Source organism: Schistocerca americana, chromosome 1 (assembly GCF_021461395.2).
Source record: "Schistocerca americana isolate TAMUIC-IGC-003095 chromosome 1, iqSchAmer2.1, whole genome shotgun sequence".
NCBI lineage: Eukaryota > Metazoa > Arthropoda > Insecta > Orthoptera > Acrididae > Schistocerca > Schistocerca americana.
This window is the reverse complement of record NC_060119.1, coordinates 716206084-716224843: the sequence shown is the minus strand read 5'-3', so window position 1 is coordinate 716224843 and position 18760 is coordinate 716206084. Positions and strand designations below refer to the sequence as shown.

Sequence of the window (18760 nt, the reverse complement as noted above, 5' to 3'; positions counted from 1 at the left end):
GAAAATGCAGTCCATCAACAAAGGAGGTGACTTACAAAACACTCGTTCGACCTATACTTGAGTATTGCTCATCAGTGTGGGATCCGTACCAGATCGGGTTGACGGAGGAGATAGAGAAGATCCAAAGAAGAGCGGCGCGTTTCGTCACAGGGTTATATGGTAACCGTGATAGTGTTACGGAGATGTTTAGCAAATTCAAGTGGCAGACTTTGCAAGAGAGGCGCTCTGCACCGCGGTGTAGCTTGCTCGCCAGGTTTCGAGAGGGTGCGTTTCTGGATGAGGTATCTAATATATTGCTTCCCTCTACTTATACCTCCCGAGGAGATCACGAATGTAAAATTAGAGAGATTCGAGCGCGCACGGAGGCTTTCCGGCAGTCGTTCTTCCCGATAACCATACGCAACTGGAACAGGAAAGGGAGGTAATGACAGTGGCACGTAAAGTGCCCTCCGCCACACACCGTTGGGTGGCTTGTGGAGTATAAATGTAGATGTAGATTTAGAAAGTAGACGCCTTTCATACCGTATATGTCACTTCCACGCGCGCTCCCTAATGGACCATTTACTACCGACCTGCCGCCACGTTATCCGCTGCAACTGCTGCCTTTGGGATGTAGTATGGAGGTATATGGGGTTAGACTTCTCTCACCCGTCCGTTTTGAGTTTCCCAGACCTTGAGGCTGTTACCTCTCACTGAAACACCTTCTCGATTGACGTCACGAGAGTGAGTGCAGATGGCTCCAGTCGTCCAATGAAGGAAATAGCGCTGGCAGAACCGAGACCTCAACGTGGGTCTCCTGCACAGCGTTCAGACACACTGACCACTTATGTCCAAAGACAGACAGTATGTCGTAGATACGACTCTTAAATCGACCTGCGATCACGTAAGGACTGTACCACAAGTTGCCCATTAGGCTGTACGTACAGACCGTCCATGTTTTCTTAATTTAAAACAATCCCCATGATGCTGGAAGTACGGTGTGTGGAATAACGTAGCTGCTAGATGAGCAGTCGACAGCGCAAGTATGGGAGAGCAGTAGTGGTGGGGGTTACGGGCAGGCATTCAGCACACCATAAGGGCAATGTCGAGCGCTCGGGGGGAAGCGCCGTTCTCAATTGACACCTACTCTCATATTTTTATACATATCAAGTGAAACCTCTCCATGCCCATGAGGCTGTTACCGTTCTCAATTGACACCTACTCTCATATTTTTATACATATCAAGTGAAACCTCTCCATGCCCATGCTTGCATGGTGGCCATCCATGATGCTGTCCACTTCTACTTCAGCTAGTATCTAAAAGGAATTCTGCTGAAAATGCAACACAAGCAGAAATTTATTTTCGCCTAACTTGTTAACCATTTGTAATTTTCAGAGAAACGTCTTGAGTAGCGAATTTTGAGGAAAGCCTACATTTCTCTTGTTGCCGTGATAAAATTTGCTCTTTTGCCAAAAGACAGCAGAGTTTAGACAATGTCACCCCACGAACATGATGTGCAGACGCAGCTGCAAGAGAATTCTGAAACAGTGGTTTATTTAGTGTATTAATTGAGTAACTGAGGGAAAGTAAGGTCAATAGCTTATTAAAAAGCACATCCTTGGTACAAAAATAAGTGTGTAATGCCTTCACTTACGCTGTTCAAACTCCGCAGCATTTCCTGTTTCACCAGCTACCGATAGCTCTTAAAAATTACATTGTTTCATCGAAAAAGCCTGTAGCTAGGGGAATAATGCGGGAGATAATAAAGTTTTGCATAATAATCATGTGGAAAAATACGAGTGCTATCATTTGCCAAAGTCAATTTTCATATCTCAAACCGTTTATGAGATATGAGGAATGTAATGCATATTCTATTCTGGGTTTATCACTGGCCTGTGCAATCGTAAATGAGTTTGCTAGAGTAGATAAATTTTCTCGAGATTGGTGACAGACAGAGGCCATCCCAAGTCTAAAGAAAAATTCAGTATGTGTTCTAAATTTCATACGTCACAACATATTTTGTAGTATGCACCAAATGCAAACTCATACCAAGCATTGTTTTTCACTGCAATCATTTTCGAATTTTGCGCAGGGTCTTACTTAAATACAAATATCACAACAACTATGAGCATTAACGAAATGATGGACGAGTCATCATGAAACTGACATTTAAACCTTTAGAGTAACGCAAAATGAAATGTTTTAACGAATAGTTTCTGCAAAATTGTTTGAGAAAAATTGCAGGCGTGCACCTTGCTGCTGTCATCGCAGTTCACCAGTTGGCAAAAAGCGAACTGACAATGTCAGCCTCTCTTTCGGAACAAATAAGTGAACCCACTCAGCGCTTCAGATGAAAATTGGTCACTTTGCATCCTGTGCAGACTCTGTAACTCTTTCAAATGCATAGTGCTAAGATCAACAAGTGTGATTGGTTACTGTGAGTTATATTGTTAACTGAAAAACGTTTAACGACAGAAGGTTAACTAAAAATAAATTTTGAATTTTACATAGTTCTCCTGCACAAAGTATAACGCATCTGTAGCAGTAACAATTTCAGAATTGATCCAGTGTTATGGGCAATTGAGGTTCACAAAGTTCAATATTTTACGAAGAAAAAAATTACAAGCTGTGCAATCAGGAGACAGCACTGAGCTAGCCACAGCAATCCCGATACAGCAGTTATTTCTGTAGCATCCTATTTAAGAGTATTTTCTACTACATTGGTGATCAATCTAGGTTGAATATTGGAACCTGACATTCACTGAGTCTAGCGCCTGTTGTTCAGAAGCGGTGCCTGCAGAGTGGCGTTGTGTGCTGCCGCAGTCTCGCCGATGATCTGGGTGCCGAACCAGCTGGTGGGCGCGCCGGCGGGCACCGACGTCACGCTGGACTGCCACGCCGAGGCGTACCCGCGCGCCATCAGCTACTGGGTGTACGACAGCGTGATGCTGTTGCCCACCGGCAAGTACGTCACCGAGTCCCGCGAGGACGCCTACCGCTCCCACATGCGACTCACCGTGCGCGACCTCGCCGCTCCGGACTTCGGCAACTACCGCTGCATCTCCAAGAATTCGCTCGGCGAGACCGAGGGCTCTATCCGGCTCTACGGTCAGTCTACACACTGATGTCACACTACCACTCAAACCACACACTTTGAGTTAATTAGTTGTTTTTTTTTTTTTCATTGGCATTAGTGTTCCCACTGGCTTCATGCGGCTCGTACTATACAGTGCCAATGCATTGCCTTTTGACACATACAATGTACAAACTGTAATGTTACCTTACGTCCCGCCAAGAATGTGTAATGATATGAACAAATTCTAAAGGTGGCAGGGGTAAAATACAGGGAGCGAAAGGCTATCTACAATTTGTACAGAAACCAGATGGCAGTTATAAGAGTCGAGGGACATGAAAGGGAAGCAGTGGTTGGGAAGGGAGTGGGAGAGGGTTGTAGCCTCTTCCCGATGTTATTCAATCTCTATATTGAGCAAGCAGTGAAGGAAACAAAAGAAAAGTTCGGAGTAGGTATTAAAATCCATGGAGAAGAAATAAAAACTTTGAGGTTCGCTGATGACATTGAATTCTGTCAGAGACAGCAAAGAGCTTGTAAGAGCAGTTGAACGGAGTGGATAGTGTCTTGAAAGGAGGATATAAGATGAACATCAACAAAAGCAAAACGAGGATAATGGAATGTAGTCGAATTAAGTCGGGTGATGCTGAGGGAATTAGATTAGGAAATGAAACACTTAAAGTAGTAAAGGAGCTTTGCTATTTGGGGAGCAAAATAACTGATGATGGTCGAAGTAGAGAGGATATAAAATGTAGACTGGCAATGGCAAGGAAAGCATTTCTGAAGAAGAGAAATTTGTTAACATCGAGTATAGATTTAAGTGTCAGGAAGTCGTTTCTGAAAGTATTTGTATGGAGTGTAGGCATGTATGGAAGTGAAACATGGACGATAAATAGTTTGGACAAGAAGAGAATAGAAGCTTTCGAAATGTGGTGCTACAGAAGAATGCTGAAGATTAGATGGGTAGATCACATAACTAACGAGGAAATATTGAATAGGATTGGGGAGAAGAGGAGTTTGTGGCACAGCTTGACTAGAAGAAGGGATCGGTTGGTAGGACATGTTCTGAGGCATCAAGGGATCACCAGTTTAGGATAGAGAAGCATGGAGAGCTGCATCAAACCAGTCTCAGGACTGAAGACCACAACAACAACAGTATCAGGGGTGCCACAAGGATCAGTACTGGTTTTATTACTTTTTTCAGTATGTATAAATGATATGTTAACTCTTAATTTTTGACGCAATTTAGGTACCACAGCGATCGTAAATTACAGTTTCAACAGAGACAAACAGTCCAGATCGAAACAGATCATTTATTTCTAATTCTGTAATTGGTTTCGGCCTATACAGCCACCTTGATGCCAGAAGGTCAAATGACGTGGGCAACCGGTAAATGGAGCTGTTGTGAGTACCAGCTGGTACTGCAGCTGGTGACAGGTACCAGATAGTACTCACATTAGCTCCGTGTGCCGGCTTCTCACTTCATCTGATCCTCTGATCTGAAGTGGTCATATAGGCCGAAACCTGTTACCAGAAAGAATAAGTTATTGCGATCTGGACTCTTTTCCTTTCTTAAAAAAAGATGCATTACCTGTTTTCTCCATTTGTAACTTTTACTTATATACTGACGACATTCAGTTATACCTTAGTGCAAGCCCAACAAACCTCTGGACAGCAATACTGCAAGTAGGCACTAACTCTCTATCACAGAGGGTTCAGAACGTAGGTTTGAAATTTAGCCATCCTAAAATGTACCAAATTTTAGTCGCTCCAATAGGCTTACTACACTCAGTTCAGAGAATCACTTCGGCCCAAAATCCTAATCTGTACAGAAATATCTTTTACTTTCGCTGAAAGGAACTGGGGAATACTACTGGACCTTCAGCTAGAAAGGACTGAGCAGGAAAATGCAGATAATGCCTACGTCTCCCCATGCCCTAAAGAATCATAAAAAAGTATATTCTTTTGAGCTTAGAAAGGAGCTCTTAGAATCACAAGCAATCCAAGTTCTTCATAATGGCAATGTTATTTTTTAAGAAGTATCATATGAGATCTGACGCTGAATAGAACAGGAGAGAAGCACGACGTTCGTTTTTTCGATTGTATCACTCCTCTCTACCAATAATTATCACGACTACGTGCTGGTCAAGATAAAGACCATCAAACCCTCTGTTTGCTCTATCGCCTACTCAAGCGAAATCATGTTTATACCACCATACAACACAGCCACGTCCTTTAAATCTTTTTCTATACCAGGAAACCGACTTTGATACGACGATCTTCATCAAAACCTCATGGAAGCTACATTTTCTTCTAGCTTCAAAAGACAGTTAACGGTCCACGTCTTATTATAAATTTTCTCTTCCACATACTTGTCTGTAGCTCAGCCCAGCGTAATTCCCCTCCCCCCCCTTCCAGTTTCCCTCCATCTTGTCTATACAGCCCTCCATTGCAACAGTCCGCTTTATACTACTTAATAGTTACTGCCACTGCCGTTTCAGTCTTTTGCTCATTCATTATCTTTCTTGTTTCTCATTACCCTAATCATACCTTCATAAGTGTTACACTAATTAATATTACTGTTATTAATATTACTGTTACTATGAATGTCTTCTATTATTTGTATTAATCAGAGCTGTTATTTGCGTTGGTATTTATAATTGACTTACAGTATTTCAGAACTGTACATAACTGAGCCACAACTGTTCATACAAATTGGGAAATCTGATAAACAATATATTGTTTTTTTAACTATATAGTTGCTGGTTCAAACTAAGAGAGGACCTCAAGTCTTTAGTCTGACCAGGCTAAATAACCATAACCAATAACTAAATAAACTTCCAAAAGCTGCAGTTTGTAATAATTTTACGACACATTATTTCCACCAGCAGGACAGTTAATAGATGTTTGACCACGACACCTCATCTCTCTGTTTCCAGTTGCTATAGTGCTCAAAAATTTTGCTCTCTACTCCTTCTACCATTTCCCAGTTATGGATACTTTCACGACACACCAAAATACTCAGTCAATATCTTTCTATCTTTAGGAATTATTTGCTAATGACTGTGCTGGCAATTTTATAAGCCCATCTGAAAACTAGGACGTTGCGAAAATGATATCGCTTCATATGAACTGTACCCATCGCACACATCTCGTGGTGCCTGCGGAGTACATATTTATATGCCGGTCTTGTCAGACAAAACATTGCGTTATAGGAGCAATCATTTCCTCATTTAATGAAAATCTTCTCAATTTCAATCAACAATGGAACCGAATTATGGTTCTGCTTATATATAAATACTGCAATCTCTCAGAATGATGTTCTGTTAATCGCATAAAGTCAGAGACCTCTTTTCAAGTGCACAATACGGCAACTCGGTTTCTACCTTCTCTGGTGCACATTTCTATCCTTTTCATATTCTTTAGGTTGTTATGAACGACATGATTGATAAAAGTTTCATTGACGGTCATGAATCTGAGTAAAACCTTGTGCGGTATGTGTCTAAACACTGCCTTGTTCCATATTCGGCCACAAGTCATCAGCTCGCACACAGCACACAACAGCATTTTATATTCCATAATTTGCTTCGACCATTTCAAAGGTTTCTGTGTAGTGGCGCCAACTAACACATAAGAACCTCTTATTCCAGCGAACTCGTTCAACCACAATAATATTGAAATAAATTCTCTTTTACGTTCAGAAATGATCGATTGTTACTCCTTGCGCTTCAAATTAATTATTAATAATAGGAGATCCGCTGATCTTTCTTCGCTGTATGTCACATCTTCTCTGACGCCCTCCAACATAAATGGATTTCACATTTGTTTGAACCACTCAAAATGGTTACAAGAAACGTGTTTAGTAAAACTGATAGGCTTAAAAAAATCCCGTTCTTTCATCAAAGTTATCTCACTCATGTAACTGTTTACGTAGTTATCTTCCTTGAATTCGTTTGCCTACTTTTAAATTCCTACGGTAGCATTATATATACAACACGCCGTACTTCCTTTCTCTTCCTTTGCGGCTGCGTTTATTTTCATAGTTATCCCAAAAAGAATTCAAGTTCCTGAGTTCGACAGCAGTATATGAGAACAAATATTTATTTTCTTAATCAAATCTTTCGAATTTAAGGTAAACAACTCATCACATCTTCTTTCTGGCAACACTATGATAGCAATTTTCGGTTGTCATCTAGTTCTAGTTTCTGTCTGTTTGGAATTGTAGTCTATTCTTCTGTTTATCGATTTCATTCTCAAAAGAAAGTTAGTAAACCTCAACTATAGCTGCACTCCTGTATTCGGTACCAATTTCTATGAATTCTGGTGCGTTTCATTTAATGCAACATATGATAAGTGTCCTTTCCCTTTGAGAAGGCAAAAGGTATGACTCTCAGGATTTATCATGCACATAGCAAACAACTATATCAGATAGATACCATGGAAAATGAAGTGTTTTTGTCTCACTTTGATGTTCATGACATTTTCTCTGTTTTGCTGCTTCCAGCAAAAAGCTGGATACAAATAAGACAGACAGTATGAAGCTTTAATAATTATGTTCTCTGGGGATCTTTTTGAGAAAATAATTGCCTTTCACTGTGTACTTACAGTAAATGTGAAGCAGGTGGAAGTACTTTTTAATTATTCTAACTTTTCTCATCTTGCAGAAATTCCTCGAGCATCGTCCTCGCCGAAAGCTACCGAAGTCCGTAGCGGGTCAGCCAAAGAGGGTAAGCACTGAAAGCTGTACGATATTATGACCTAAAAGAACTGAAAATTATATTCGGTGCCCTCAGAATATGTGACTTTAGCAGTATTCCATCTTCAAGTTCAGACTTTACATTCACCAGAAATATTTGCTCCCGTTTGGTGATTTCTCAATTCATACAGCCTGTACCGAAGAAAGAGTAACCATTGTAAATACATCAAAATATTACTGAGTGTTCTCTCCAGAACGCACATTTAAACGATCTCACGAGATTTCTCTGCGTGTTTGATTAATGGCGTTCTGTCGAGTTGTTGATTCCACTTTTGTGCACAATCTTTGATAACTCACTTAAAGTGATGCCAGCTGTACTGTTATGTCCGCTCGCCGCCTGGAGTCTAGGCAGATTGCTTGGTACATAAACGTAGCAGACACTGGTGCATGAAAATGTAATCAACAACTCGACTGAACACCCGAAAGCACACCATTGATGTACAATTATGTTCGTTTTCTAAACTCTCTGCGAGGACTCTACTAGTGATATATCAAAGGAAGCATTGAAACTCCAATGACGCAAATAAAAGCTTTGACTTATAAATAGGGTGGCTCAAACCTGTACGCTCAGCAGTGTACAGATTTAGAGGATCCTGAGCTGAGTATTCTGATCTCAGGAAGTAATAGCCAAAAATGGAGCATATACATTTTTATCGACGTGAACAACTTGTACCTCGTAACGAAAACTGAAACTCACAGCGGTTGTCCAAAATGAGCGCCGCATTCTCGAGACTGCGTTACAACGTCGCATAAAGTTTTTCCAAGCTCTCCCAAGTACTCTCGTTGCCTGTTGCACAGTGAGACAGACGACCAGGATTCCAGCAATCTGCTCCTCTTCGGTTTCTCTTTTGCTGTCATACAACGACGAAATCAGGCAAACCCATGGGCAGTTATCCACGATGACACATCATAGATGACTGTGTATTATTTTTTAAGGTAGTGACACAAACGTCAGTACAGTCCTCGTATCGCCGAATACATTCATTTACGACGATTGGTTCCTTATCGCCAAATACCTGGTTTAGAGTCATCTACTACATGTATAACTGTAGGCCTACAGGGTTGAGACAATCCACGTATGAAGCTCCTTTTAACAGTTTCATTTTACATTAACTTTTACCCTGGCGAATAGTCGCAAGAAACCAATTGCACTTAAAATTTGTTTCAGCAGTGCACAAGCAGTGTCTGGTTTTAATAACATCTGACTTGAGAACAATACGTAGTGTTAGATACCACATGGGAATTAACGGAGTTTGGTGCAATGTTAGTAACTGTTAATTTACCAATACTAGATTAGAACAGCTATTAACTCAATAGACGAATATCCTGGAGCGTGTGAGCAGAGCTAACGTCTTTTCAGGACACTCACATAACCTGCGTCGCGAATGATAGGTGTTTTTCGAATTTGAAATGGTTGGTCAGTAGAGTAAGTAAGTGGGTTAGTGATAGAGTGAAGGTCACGATATCGATCTCTGGTTAGTCTAGGATTTTTATTCGTTACTTATCACTGCTGTCACCTCTGACAGTATTTGATAATTAAAACGAGTTGCTTGGTTCGGAGTCCACGCTAAATTGCAAGTTCCTGAATAATTGGCTGCATAAGTCAGTTAAAGGCTCGGAGGAAGGGAAAGGCCGCCCACACCTATAGGCCATTAACTATTGAAGCTCTGCGATATTCAAACCATCCTTCGGGTTGATGATAGCTATACCTTTTTTCCTAAGTTACACTGACGAAACAAAACATTTTGTTCACCTGAATAACAGTGTCTTGTTTCACTTTTTAAACGCAGCATAACAGCGATTCTGCGTGGTATGCACTCAACAAGTCTTTTGTAAGGTTCCGGACATATGTGGCACTAGATATCTGCGCATTTCCAGTAATTTACGACTGTGACCTGTGGATGCAGAGCTGATGCCCTATAGCCTTCCAGATGTGTTTCATCGGGTTAAGACAAGCCTAGTTTTTCGGCCAAGACATCAACGATAATTCATTATGATGCTCCTCAAACCGCCATAGCACGGTCGTGTGACACAGACAGCGATCCCGCTGGCAGACGCCATGTCGTCGCGAAACACATCTAGCTCAAAGGGCTGTATGTGGTCTGCCGCGATATTCACATAGTCCACAGCTGTCATATTGCCTTCGATTACTACCACAGGACCCATGAAAGCCCAGGTGAACGTCTGCGTACAACGTAACACTGCCCCTGGGTCAACTTGGAAACACATTGAGGCCGTCTGCTGGGGAGGCCCACGTTTAACAACGCGCACTCAACCGTGTGCTCCAAGCCCAGCACTGTACCCTATCGTCACATCTACCACGGTCAGCCGCCTATCCTGCGTCTGCTCTTTGTCAAAGGCGCTTGTGTCAATGGCTTTCCCTATTCGCGGCCCATATAGCATTGGTCCTTATTCGTCTCTGCTACGCTTATACAGGGTGATCATAAACACTCTGAAAATCTTATAACGGTGTTGTAGGGAATGTTGTGCTGAGAAGTAATTGTTATGAAACAAATTCGATACGTTGCATCTTTTCCGATTGAATTAACATTGGAGTTAGCCAATGGCGTTGTTGCGCGTGCAAATTCAAGCAGACTGCCAGAGACCATGTTTCTCATTCTGACCACCCTATACACTCTTCTTCCCGTTTGACGCCCATGAATTGCTACCAGATGTGGGCAGTGATCCTAATGTCTTTGCTCATCAGTGTATGTATACCGTCTTCAGTTTTGCTGTTAAATATTGTTAATAATCTGTGACGCATCAGGGGACCCTGTATCTACAACCAAAATAAATGAAGAACGAGGAGCCGGCAGTTGTGACCGAGCGGTTCTAGGCGCTTCAGTCCGGAACCGCGCTGCTGCTACGGTCGCAGGTTCGAATCCTGCCTCGGGCATGGATGTATGTGATGTCTTTAGGTCAGTTAGGTTTAAGTAGTTCTAAGTTCTAGAGGACAGATGACCTGAGATGTTAAGTCCCATAGTGCTCAGAGCCATTTTTGTTAAGTCCCATAGTGCTTAGAGCCATTTGAAACATTTGAAGAACGAGGAAATAATAGAAACATTTCCTGCTTTTTTCAAACAATAATACAGTACAGTTACAAGCAAATGAGATGCTCCGCATTCAGTGAACCCACACAATCTGACCTGGGAGGATTATCGTTCCACATTAGCAAGGTCTTGAAATTAAATGATGCGTGGTCTTAGGAAAGGACAACCTAAATGATAAGTTCGTGTTCAGATTTGCCGCAACTGTTAAAATGGTGAAGGAAAGTTTGTGCCCTTGAACTGGTACGATGTTGTGAAATGTATCTGTCAAGACTCTGATGAGTTTGGAAGGCGCGTTCATACACGTTCATCAGGCGTCCACAGCTGTCAGTCTGTTGGGAAAGGGCCAATGAATTTCACCATTCAGGGTAATTTCAATAGCACATTCCTCTTGTTAGAATACCAACATCGCCATGATTTTACCGAAGAGCGAGCCTGACAGAGCAAAACTGTAGTTAATGGTAGTGGGAAAAAAACCATTTAAAAATCCCCAAATGGCATTCCAGATTTAGGTTTTAGCGTTTTGGTTCCCCTAAGCCGTATCAAGAAATTACTAAACCGTTATCAATGCGATTGCAGAAGCTATCAATCCTTTGTTTGCTTCCTCACACGCTTGTCAGCCAGTTTATGCAATGCCATTAGCATGCGCCTAACATGTGCCACAGCATACCAACCTGTTACACAGCCGTCTGGCCCCATGATCTCTGTGCAGAAAAACGAGAAGATGGCTGTGGATGATATGTGTGGCCACATGTTGCTGATCTCCTTGTCGCTGTTTTTAAGTGTCTTTGGTATGGTGGTCCAATATTAATTGTTCAACCTGAACTTCAGTAGCAATCAAATAAGAAAGTTCACATGGCAAATGGCAATGAAGTATAGTACAGACTCTCATTTGCACAATATAATTTATTTAGTGCTCGTTTTCGAATGTTAGCATTCATTTTCGCGTTACCTACGACGAGAAAAGAACTCTAAAGCTACAATCATTACTGCATGAACTCTACAGATCGTCTACCTGTATCGCAGAACTGACAAAAAACTTAACAATTTCGGTCTCAATTTCGGGGTACTGAAAACGCCGACCGCTCGCACGTACTGTACCGTTGTACATTTTGTTTATCAAAGTAAGTCTTCACAAATGATATATTGTTTAAAAGAATTAACAGTATTAACCTGAATCTAAAATTATGGTATTCATAACATAAGAATACGCAAAGTGTTTCAAAAAGACCCACAAGATTTCACAAGAATACTTCTTTTACATGAATGAATATAGAAAGTTGAGGTAAATTTTAACTTAACGCATGGATACTAAAAGTGCATATCTATTGTACATTGCCGTTTAATGTGGTAGCCTATAGGGGTCTCCACGGCGCTGCTTGCTCGTGCATAATGGATTCCTGCCGGAAAATAACTAAGGAAGTGTGTATCATTAATATCACAGGCCTGTCGTAGCGACTTAAGTGGCACGTTAGTTAGAGTGCTACAATCCTTCTGACGAAGAACAGGGTTCAAAGCCCAGCTGAACCACGTTGAAGTAGATTACCCTGAGATTCTTAATGGGACGACTCCAAACAAGGTTGCTGCAATTTTTTTTCTAGTTTTATTCCATTGCTAGTGGCCCCCATTCTAAAAACTCTGTCAGCAGCTGCTGGGATCGTCTTTGGCAGAAAGTGTCTATGAATGAGCGACTGCGGAATTTTTGAAGTGTCATCATTCCTAGCCCACTCATTTCCTTGGCGATATCGACCAAAGATCTCATTCGCATTTATAACAAGACTAGCTGAGAAACCTGACGTTGCCCAGGTCATAATACGTGGCATGGGAGAAGACAGGCGTACCATCCTAGAAATGAGATGCATAGAGACGTATATCTCAGTTAGAACATTATGAATAATCCGCGAAATAAGGAGCAATAAATACTCTTAAATAAAACTAAATAATACATGACTTACGAACATTTCTGGCTATGTCAAATTGTTTTTATTGCTTCATTCACGATGTAATGTAGGTAAAGGTAATACAGTCCTCAACGTGTTTCATCCATACCGTGGTGGATGGAAGAGGGTGGTTTTGGTTGTCAGATATCTCAATACAATGAGCTTTGTGGAACACTTAGTTCTCTCAGAAAAAGCTATATTCTCCATGACTTTCGAACTTTACCGTATTAGTGCATACATGGTGTTTCCGTAAGAGCGTGCAAAAATTTAATGAGACATAGAGGGTGCTCCACTGAACAATTCGAGTAGGGAAACTGGTGTCGGAGAAGCCAGCTTTAGGACATAATGGAAGTAAGATCACAATACTGTGTACTTTTTTGTTTTCATTAGTTACAGTTAACCGCAAGTACCACCATTGACACAATGAACTTACCATTTGTACTGTGTCTTACAAAATGTGCTGAAACTGACGGGCATCAACCTCAATGCAAGTATGACGTCGGCGAAAAAGATTCTAACGCACCGTGACAAGTATCCCTGGTGTGTTTCGAATCACATCATACACAGCTACAACAAAATGGTTCAAATTACTATGAGCACTATGGGACTTAACATCTGAGGTCATCAGTCCCCTAGAAATTAGAACTACTTAAACCTAACTTTGTTTTTGTTTTTTTTGTTTTTTGTATTTTGTTCGTTATGGTTCGCTGTATTTCGCCGTAGCGGACGTCACATGACATCCATTGAAGTTCGTTGTTGATCTTTTTACTCAGTTTTTTTATTACAGTGGCCAGCCAGCTCTCTGACCGAACACGCTGAGCTACCGTGCCGCCTTAGGATTCGAACCTGCGACCGTAGCGGTCGCGCGGTTCCAGACTGAAGCACCTAGAACCGCTCGGCCTCACGGGCCGGCACGCAGCTACAATTCAGGCAACTAATTCCATCTCCGTACCCACTGGGGTTTCATGCACAAGTAACTTTAGACATCTCCATAGGAAATAATCACGGGGATTCACGTCAGGTGACCTCGCAGGGCACGAAATAGGAACTTCTCTACCAATCCAACGACCAGGAAATAGTAATCAGGCTCGTACTCCTCGTTTCCTTGTAGGACATTCAGAATGTACATGTAAATAAAGAGCACATTGCGTGTAAACGTTTATGCCTGCTAGTTGTAAATATGCTGGAAAACAGTAATGCTAGACAAAGCGGTAAACAAGTTTACTTCCATATCTCCTTAAGCAGGCATCTCCGACTCCACGTTCCCTACCTCAAATTGTTCAGTGGAGCAGTCTCTATGTCCAGTTACATTTTTACACGCTCTTACGAAAACACCCTGGATACTCGCTTATACAATCCTCACCCTGTTCCATCCATACTGGTATTAACATTACGTTAAGCACAAGTATTTAACCGCGGCTGACACCATGGAGCCAATACTAGTTTAGTAATATTATCTTAATATAATGGTATTCAAAATGAATCAGGAAAGGAATGAAAGCTACTTTATTTCATTAGGTTTTAGCGAAATTATTGACGAAAAGGCGTTAAATTATGAAAAGAATTATATTCACGAAGAATAAGCGAAATGTTTATCCGAAATCACTGTAGTCCAGCGTTCGATTATTCCTTTGTTAGTTACGAGTATTTTTATCGTTGAGTCTACCGGGATTTTTTTCCTTGTGTCTCTGTTGATCGTCGGTAAAATGTGATTGACGAAAACGTGCTGATCTATTTGATATTACATGCCGTTATTAAAGTCTGAATGACGAAACCGAGCAAGCATCGTATTATACCGGACGAGTGTAACAATAAATGCATTTTCACATGTACGGCAAAAACTGTAAGTCACACAGAATATAGCTTTTCCTAAGAGTATTTATTCCTCAATATTTCACGGATTTTTGCTCGCCACACTCGGCCACTGTCACACACCGTGACCAGACTCTCTTATTAACAGCATGAGAGCAATAATATTCTCTTGCCTTCAGAGGAATAAGCTGCAAATAAAGACATATTCGAACATATTTCTTCATGAATGAGTTGTAGCTTATGTCGTTGAATCATGGTCATTCGGCTGATTTTATATATATTTCACTATAATTCATGTCTCTTGGTAATTTACTAAGGCATGGAACATAAACATATAGCAAATATTCCTCTAATTAAGTAGAAACTAACTGGAAACAAACATTATCCTTGCGACGCATGTGACTGTTTGCTTTCTCACCGCTTGGAGCGCTGGCGTCGCGGCAGCTGTCAGACGGTAACAGCTTTCGCACTAGAGAGCGCTGTGAATGTATTTAGTAGACTGTGCTTTAACTACACCACTATCAGAGATTGCAGACCGAGCGCTGCCACTCGGCAGGTCTAGAGAGACTTCCTAGCACTCGCCCCAGTTGTACAACCGACTTTGCTAGCGATGGTTCACTGACAAAATACACTCTCATTTGCCGAGACGATAGTTAGCATAGCCTTCAGCTACGTCATTTGCTACGACCTAGCAAGGCGCCATTATCAGTTGCTATTGATATTGTAAAGAATGTACAGACAAGAGCTACGTTCAACATTAATGGATTAAGGTTAAGTATTCCACCAGCTACATCCTTTTTTTCTTGTCTAACTTCCTTGTCCTGTTCCAGACCTCACGCCAGCCTGCGTGAGCTAAAACGCGTGCCTTCCGGCTTCCTCTTACATTAGTGGGTTGGCCCTATTGCCAATCCACAACAAGTGGTTTTCTTGGATGACAGCTATCGTGAAATGCTGTCATCTGAGATGTCGTTTGTTGAAATTGTATGAAGCGTTTAAAAGTTGTTAATTCAAAGGTTCATTGTGAAAATGTTTAGTTTGTCGCTACGCAGTATTGCTAATTACGTTAGTCAACATGCTACGATACGATTGTCATGTGAATCTGAACTCGACTGATTCAGTAGGGTCTTCCTCAAAGCTATGCAGGGTCTCACTAGTCCCGTGCGAATAGCGCCCGACAGGACAGACATATTGCTCGCTTGGCCATGCGCGATAGTACAGGCACATCGCGCACCTTGCGTCAGGAAATGGGCTTGTTTACAGCAAGACACGTCACCATATCAACACTGTGACGATGTACGGAACTCCACGCAGTGACATCATTGCGACCATCATTGCAGCTTCCTTCGACGTGGCAGCAATGAGAGCCACTCCGACAACGTCGCACCCAGCGACAACACTTAACACAGGAGTGCTAACACATCTTCTTTTCAGATGAATCTTTGTTCCGCGTACAGCATGACGATGGTCATACTCGAATACGAAGACTCTGAGGAGAACTACATCGTTGACACATTGCATACGTCATCGTCGTATGTGTCTAAGACGTTGTGTGACAGTATGGTTTGTCATTGGGTACACATCACAAGCATCTATGGATGGCGTAGCCGGTAATTAGATAACGCAAGAAAGCATACTGCCTGTGTTATCCTAATCTACATCGATACAGTGGTCAGTACACTCTGTACATCTCTCACTTGTTGAAAACATCTCATCATGAGTTGCCGAGGGACAGCAAAGGTATACTCACCATCTACGAAGGGCGGTCAATAAGTAACGCAACACATTTTTTTCTCGGCCAGTTTCGGTTGAAAAAATGTGGAATTCGCGACGAGACATAGTGGCATAGTACCGCTTCAGCCCTTATAGTTTCATAAAGCACCGATTCGTCGCCGCGCAATATGTAGCCTTCAGAATGAGATCTGTAGTGGCGGTCCCTTCCAAACAGAGAGCAGTCACTGAGTTTCTTTCGGCGGAAGACCAAAGCATTGCAGACATTAATAGACACTTGTATAATGTCTATAAAGACATGGCAGTAAACAAAAACAAGGTGATTCGTTGGGCGAGGCACCTCTCATCATCGCAATGAGGTCGCACAAACCTGTCCGACCTACTTTGTGCCGTCCGGCTGCACACAGCCGTCGCTCCTGCAATGTTGGCACATGTGGACTCTCTCTTTGGAGGTGACCGACGAATCACAATCAAAAACCTCTCGGCTCAACTGGACGTATCTGTTGGTAGTGCTGACACACTCGCCCAACCGTTGTAGAGCACTGGGTTCCCTGACGCCTAATGGAAGACCATAAGGAGCAGCGGAGGTCCCTCTCTGCGGAATTTCTTGTGCGTTACAAGGATGATCGTGACAATTCTTTTGTGGAACATCTCCACAGTCGATGAGACATAGGTTCATCACTTCGAACCGGAAACAAAACGGCAATCCATGGAGTGGCGTGGAACGACCTCTCCTCGAAAGAAAATGTTCAAAGCGACATCCTCAGCCGATGAAGTCATGGCGAAGGCCTTCTGGGAGTCTGAAGGGATTATTCTATTTGATGCCCTCCCTCATGGTGCAACGATCAGCTCTGAAGGTTTAATGTTGCCCTCAGGAAACTGAAGAAAAAGTTCACTGTCTTTGTCACCACAAAAATGCAAATGAACTTCTTCTTCTCCATGACAACTTGAGGCCTCACACAAGTATTTGCACTGAGAGGAGCTCACAAAACTTCATTAGACTGTTCTTCAAAAATGGTTCAAATGGCTCTGAGCACTATGGGACTTAACTTCTGAGATCATCAGTCCCCTATAACTTAGAACTACTTAAACCTAACTAACCTAAGGACATCACACACATCCATGCCCGAGGCAGGATTCGATCCTGCGACCGTGGCGGTCGCGCGGTTCCAGACTGTAGCGCCTAGAACCGCCACTATTTTTTGCCACTGGTGTACTTTACATACGACCAGAATCTCTTTGGGCTTTCTACCATATTTTGAGACAATATTTCATTGTGGAAACTATTAAAAGCAACTCGCATTGACGTCCGCACTAAATTTCGAGCTTCCGTGAAACTTAGCCAGTCTTGGGGATTTTGCGTTCTTCTGAATTTGGTATGCTTTTTTCGTTGCTTCTGCAACAGTGTTCTGACATGTTTTGTGTACCATGGTGGATCAATCCTGTCTCTTATTAACTTATGCGATATGAATCTATCCATTGCTGTCGATACTGTATCTCTGAATTTGAGCCATATCTGATCTACACTTGCATAATTAGCTTGGAAGGAATGGAGGCTCTCTCTTAGGAAGGCATCAAGCGAATTTTTATCTATTGTTTTAAATAGATGTATTTTGCGTTTATTTTTAGTGGTTTTGATTGATATGGTTTTGAGCCTCGCAACAATGACCTTGTGTTCACTAATCCCTGTATCCGTCATGACGCTCTCTATTAGAACAGGATTATTTGTGGCTAAGAGGTCAAGTGCGTTTTCGCAACCATTTACAATTCGTGTGGGCTCATGAACTAATTGTTCGAAGTAATTCTCAGAGAAAGCATTTAGTATAATTTCGGAATATGTTTTTTGTCTACCACCAGATTTGAACATACATTTTCGCCAACAAATTGAGGGTAGATTATGTTGAAAAATAGGATGTTGTAGCCAAAAGAGTGGGCAATAATATGGTGTATTAGAATCTTGAATAAAACCAACCTGCCTTTGGATAAAAATGTATTACTTATTGAACGCCCTTCCTGCTACGGCTGATGAACTCAGGCATAGAGATGGAACAACATGGAATAACATATTCATATCTCTCATCCAATCTCAGTTCGACTCGATTTCCAGCTGTTGTTGCTCCCAGAAGTGGCAGGCAGCCATGTGTATTAAATTTCGCGGCTTGTGAACCCCCAAATCACCTACAAATTTAATCATGTATTCTTATCTTCTATTCTTCGTAATGTGGGAAGTTTTATGACCAGCATTGTAGATTTAACAGACTCTCTGGGGTTATTTCATACCACACGGAAAATTCCTAAGCAGACCTCAACAGCGCAGACAATATATGTTGGGTCACTAATGACTACAATACAGATGGGGCACAACCACAGCCACGTAAGGCACGCGGTGTCCACGTTCTGTGGGATGCAGATGGCTTCTCTTTGCCT

General features: G+C 41.9%; 1 protein-coding gene across 1 annotated transcript in view; it reads left to right on the top strand.

The window, feature by feature from the left end:
* Window positions 1-18760, top strand: part of LOC124545053 (lachesin-like) — a 394440-nt gene that overhangs the window by 257612 nt on the left and 118068 nt on the right. The window contains exons 5-6 of the mRNA XM_047123847.1: window positions 2804-3088; window positions 7715-7777. Coding sequence (XP_046979803.1) covers window positions 2804-3088; window positions 7715-7777 — 348 coding nt within the window. The remainder of the gene's footprint in view (window positions 1-2803; window positions 3089-7714; window positions 7778-18760) is intronic.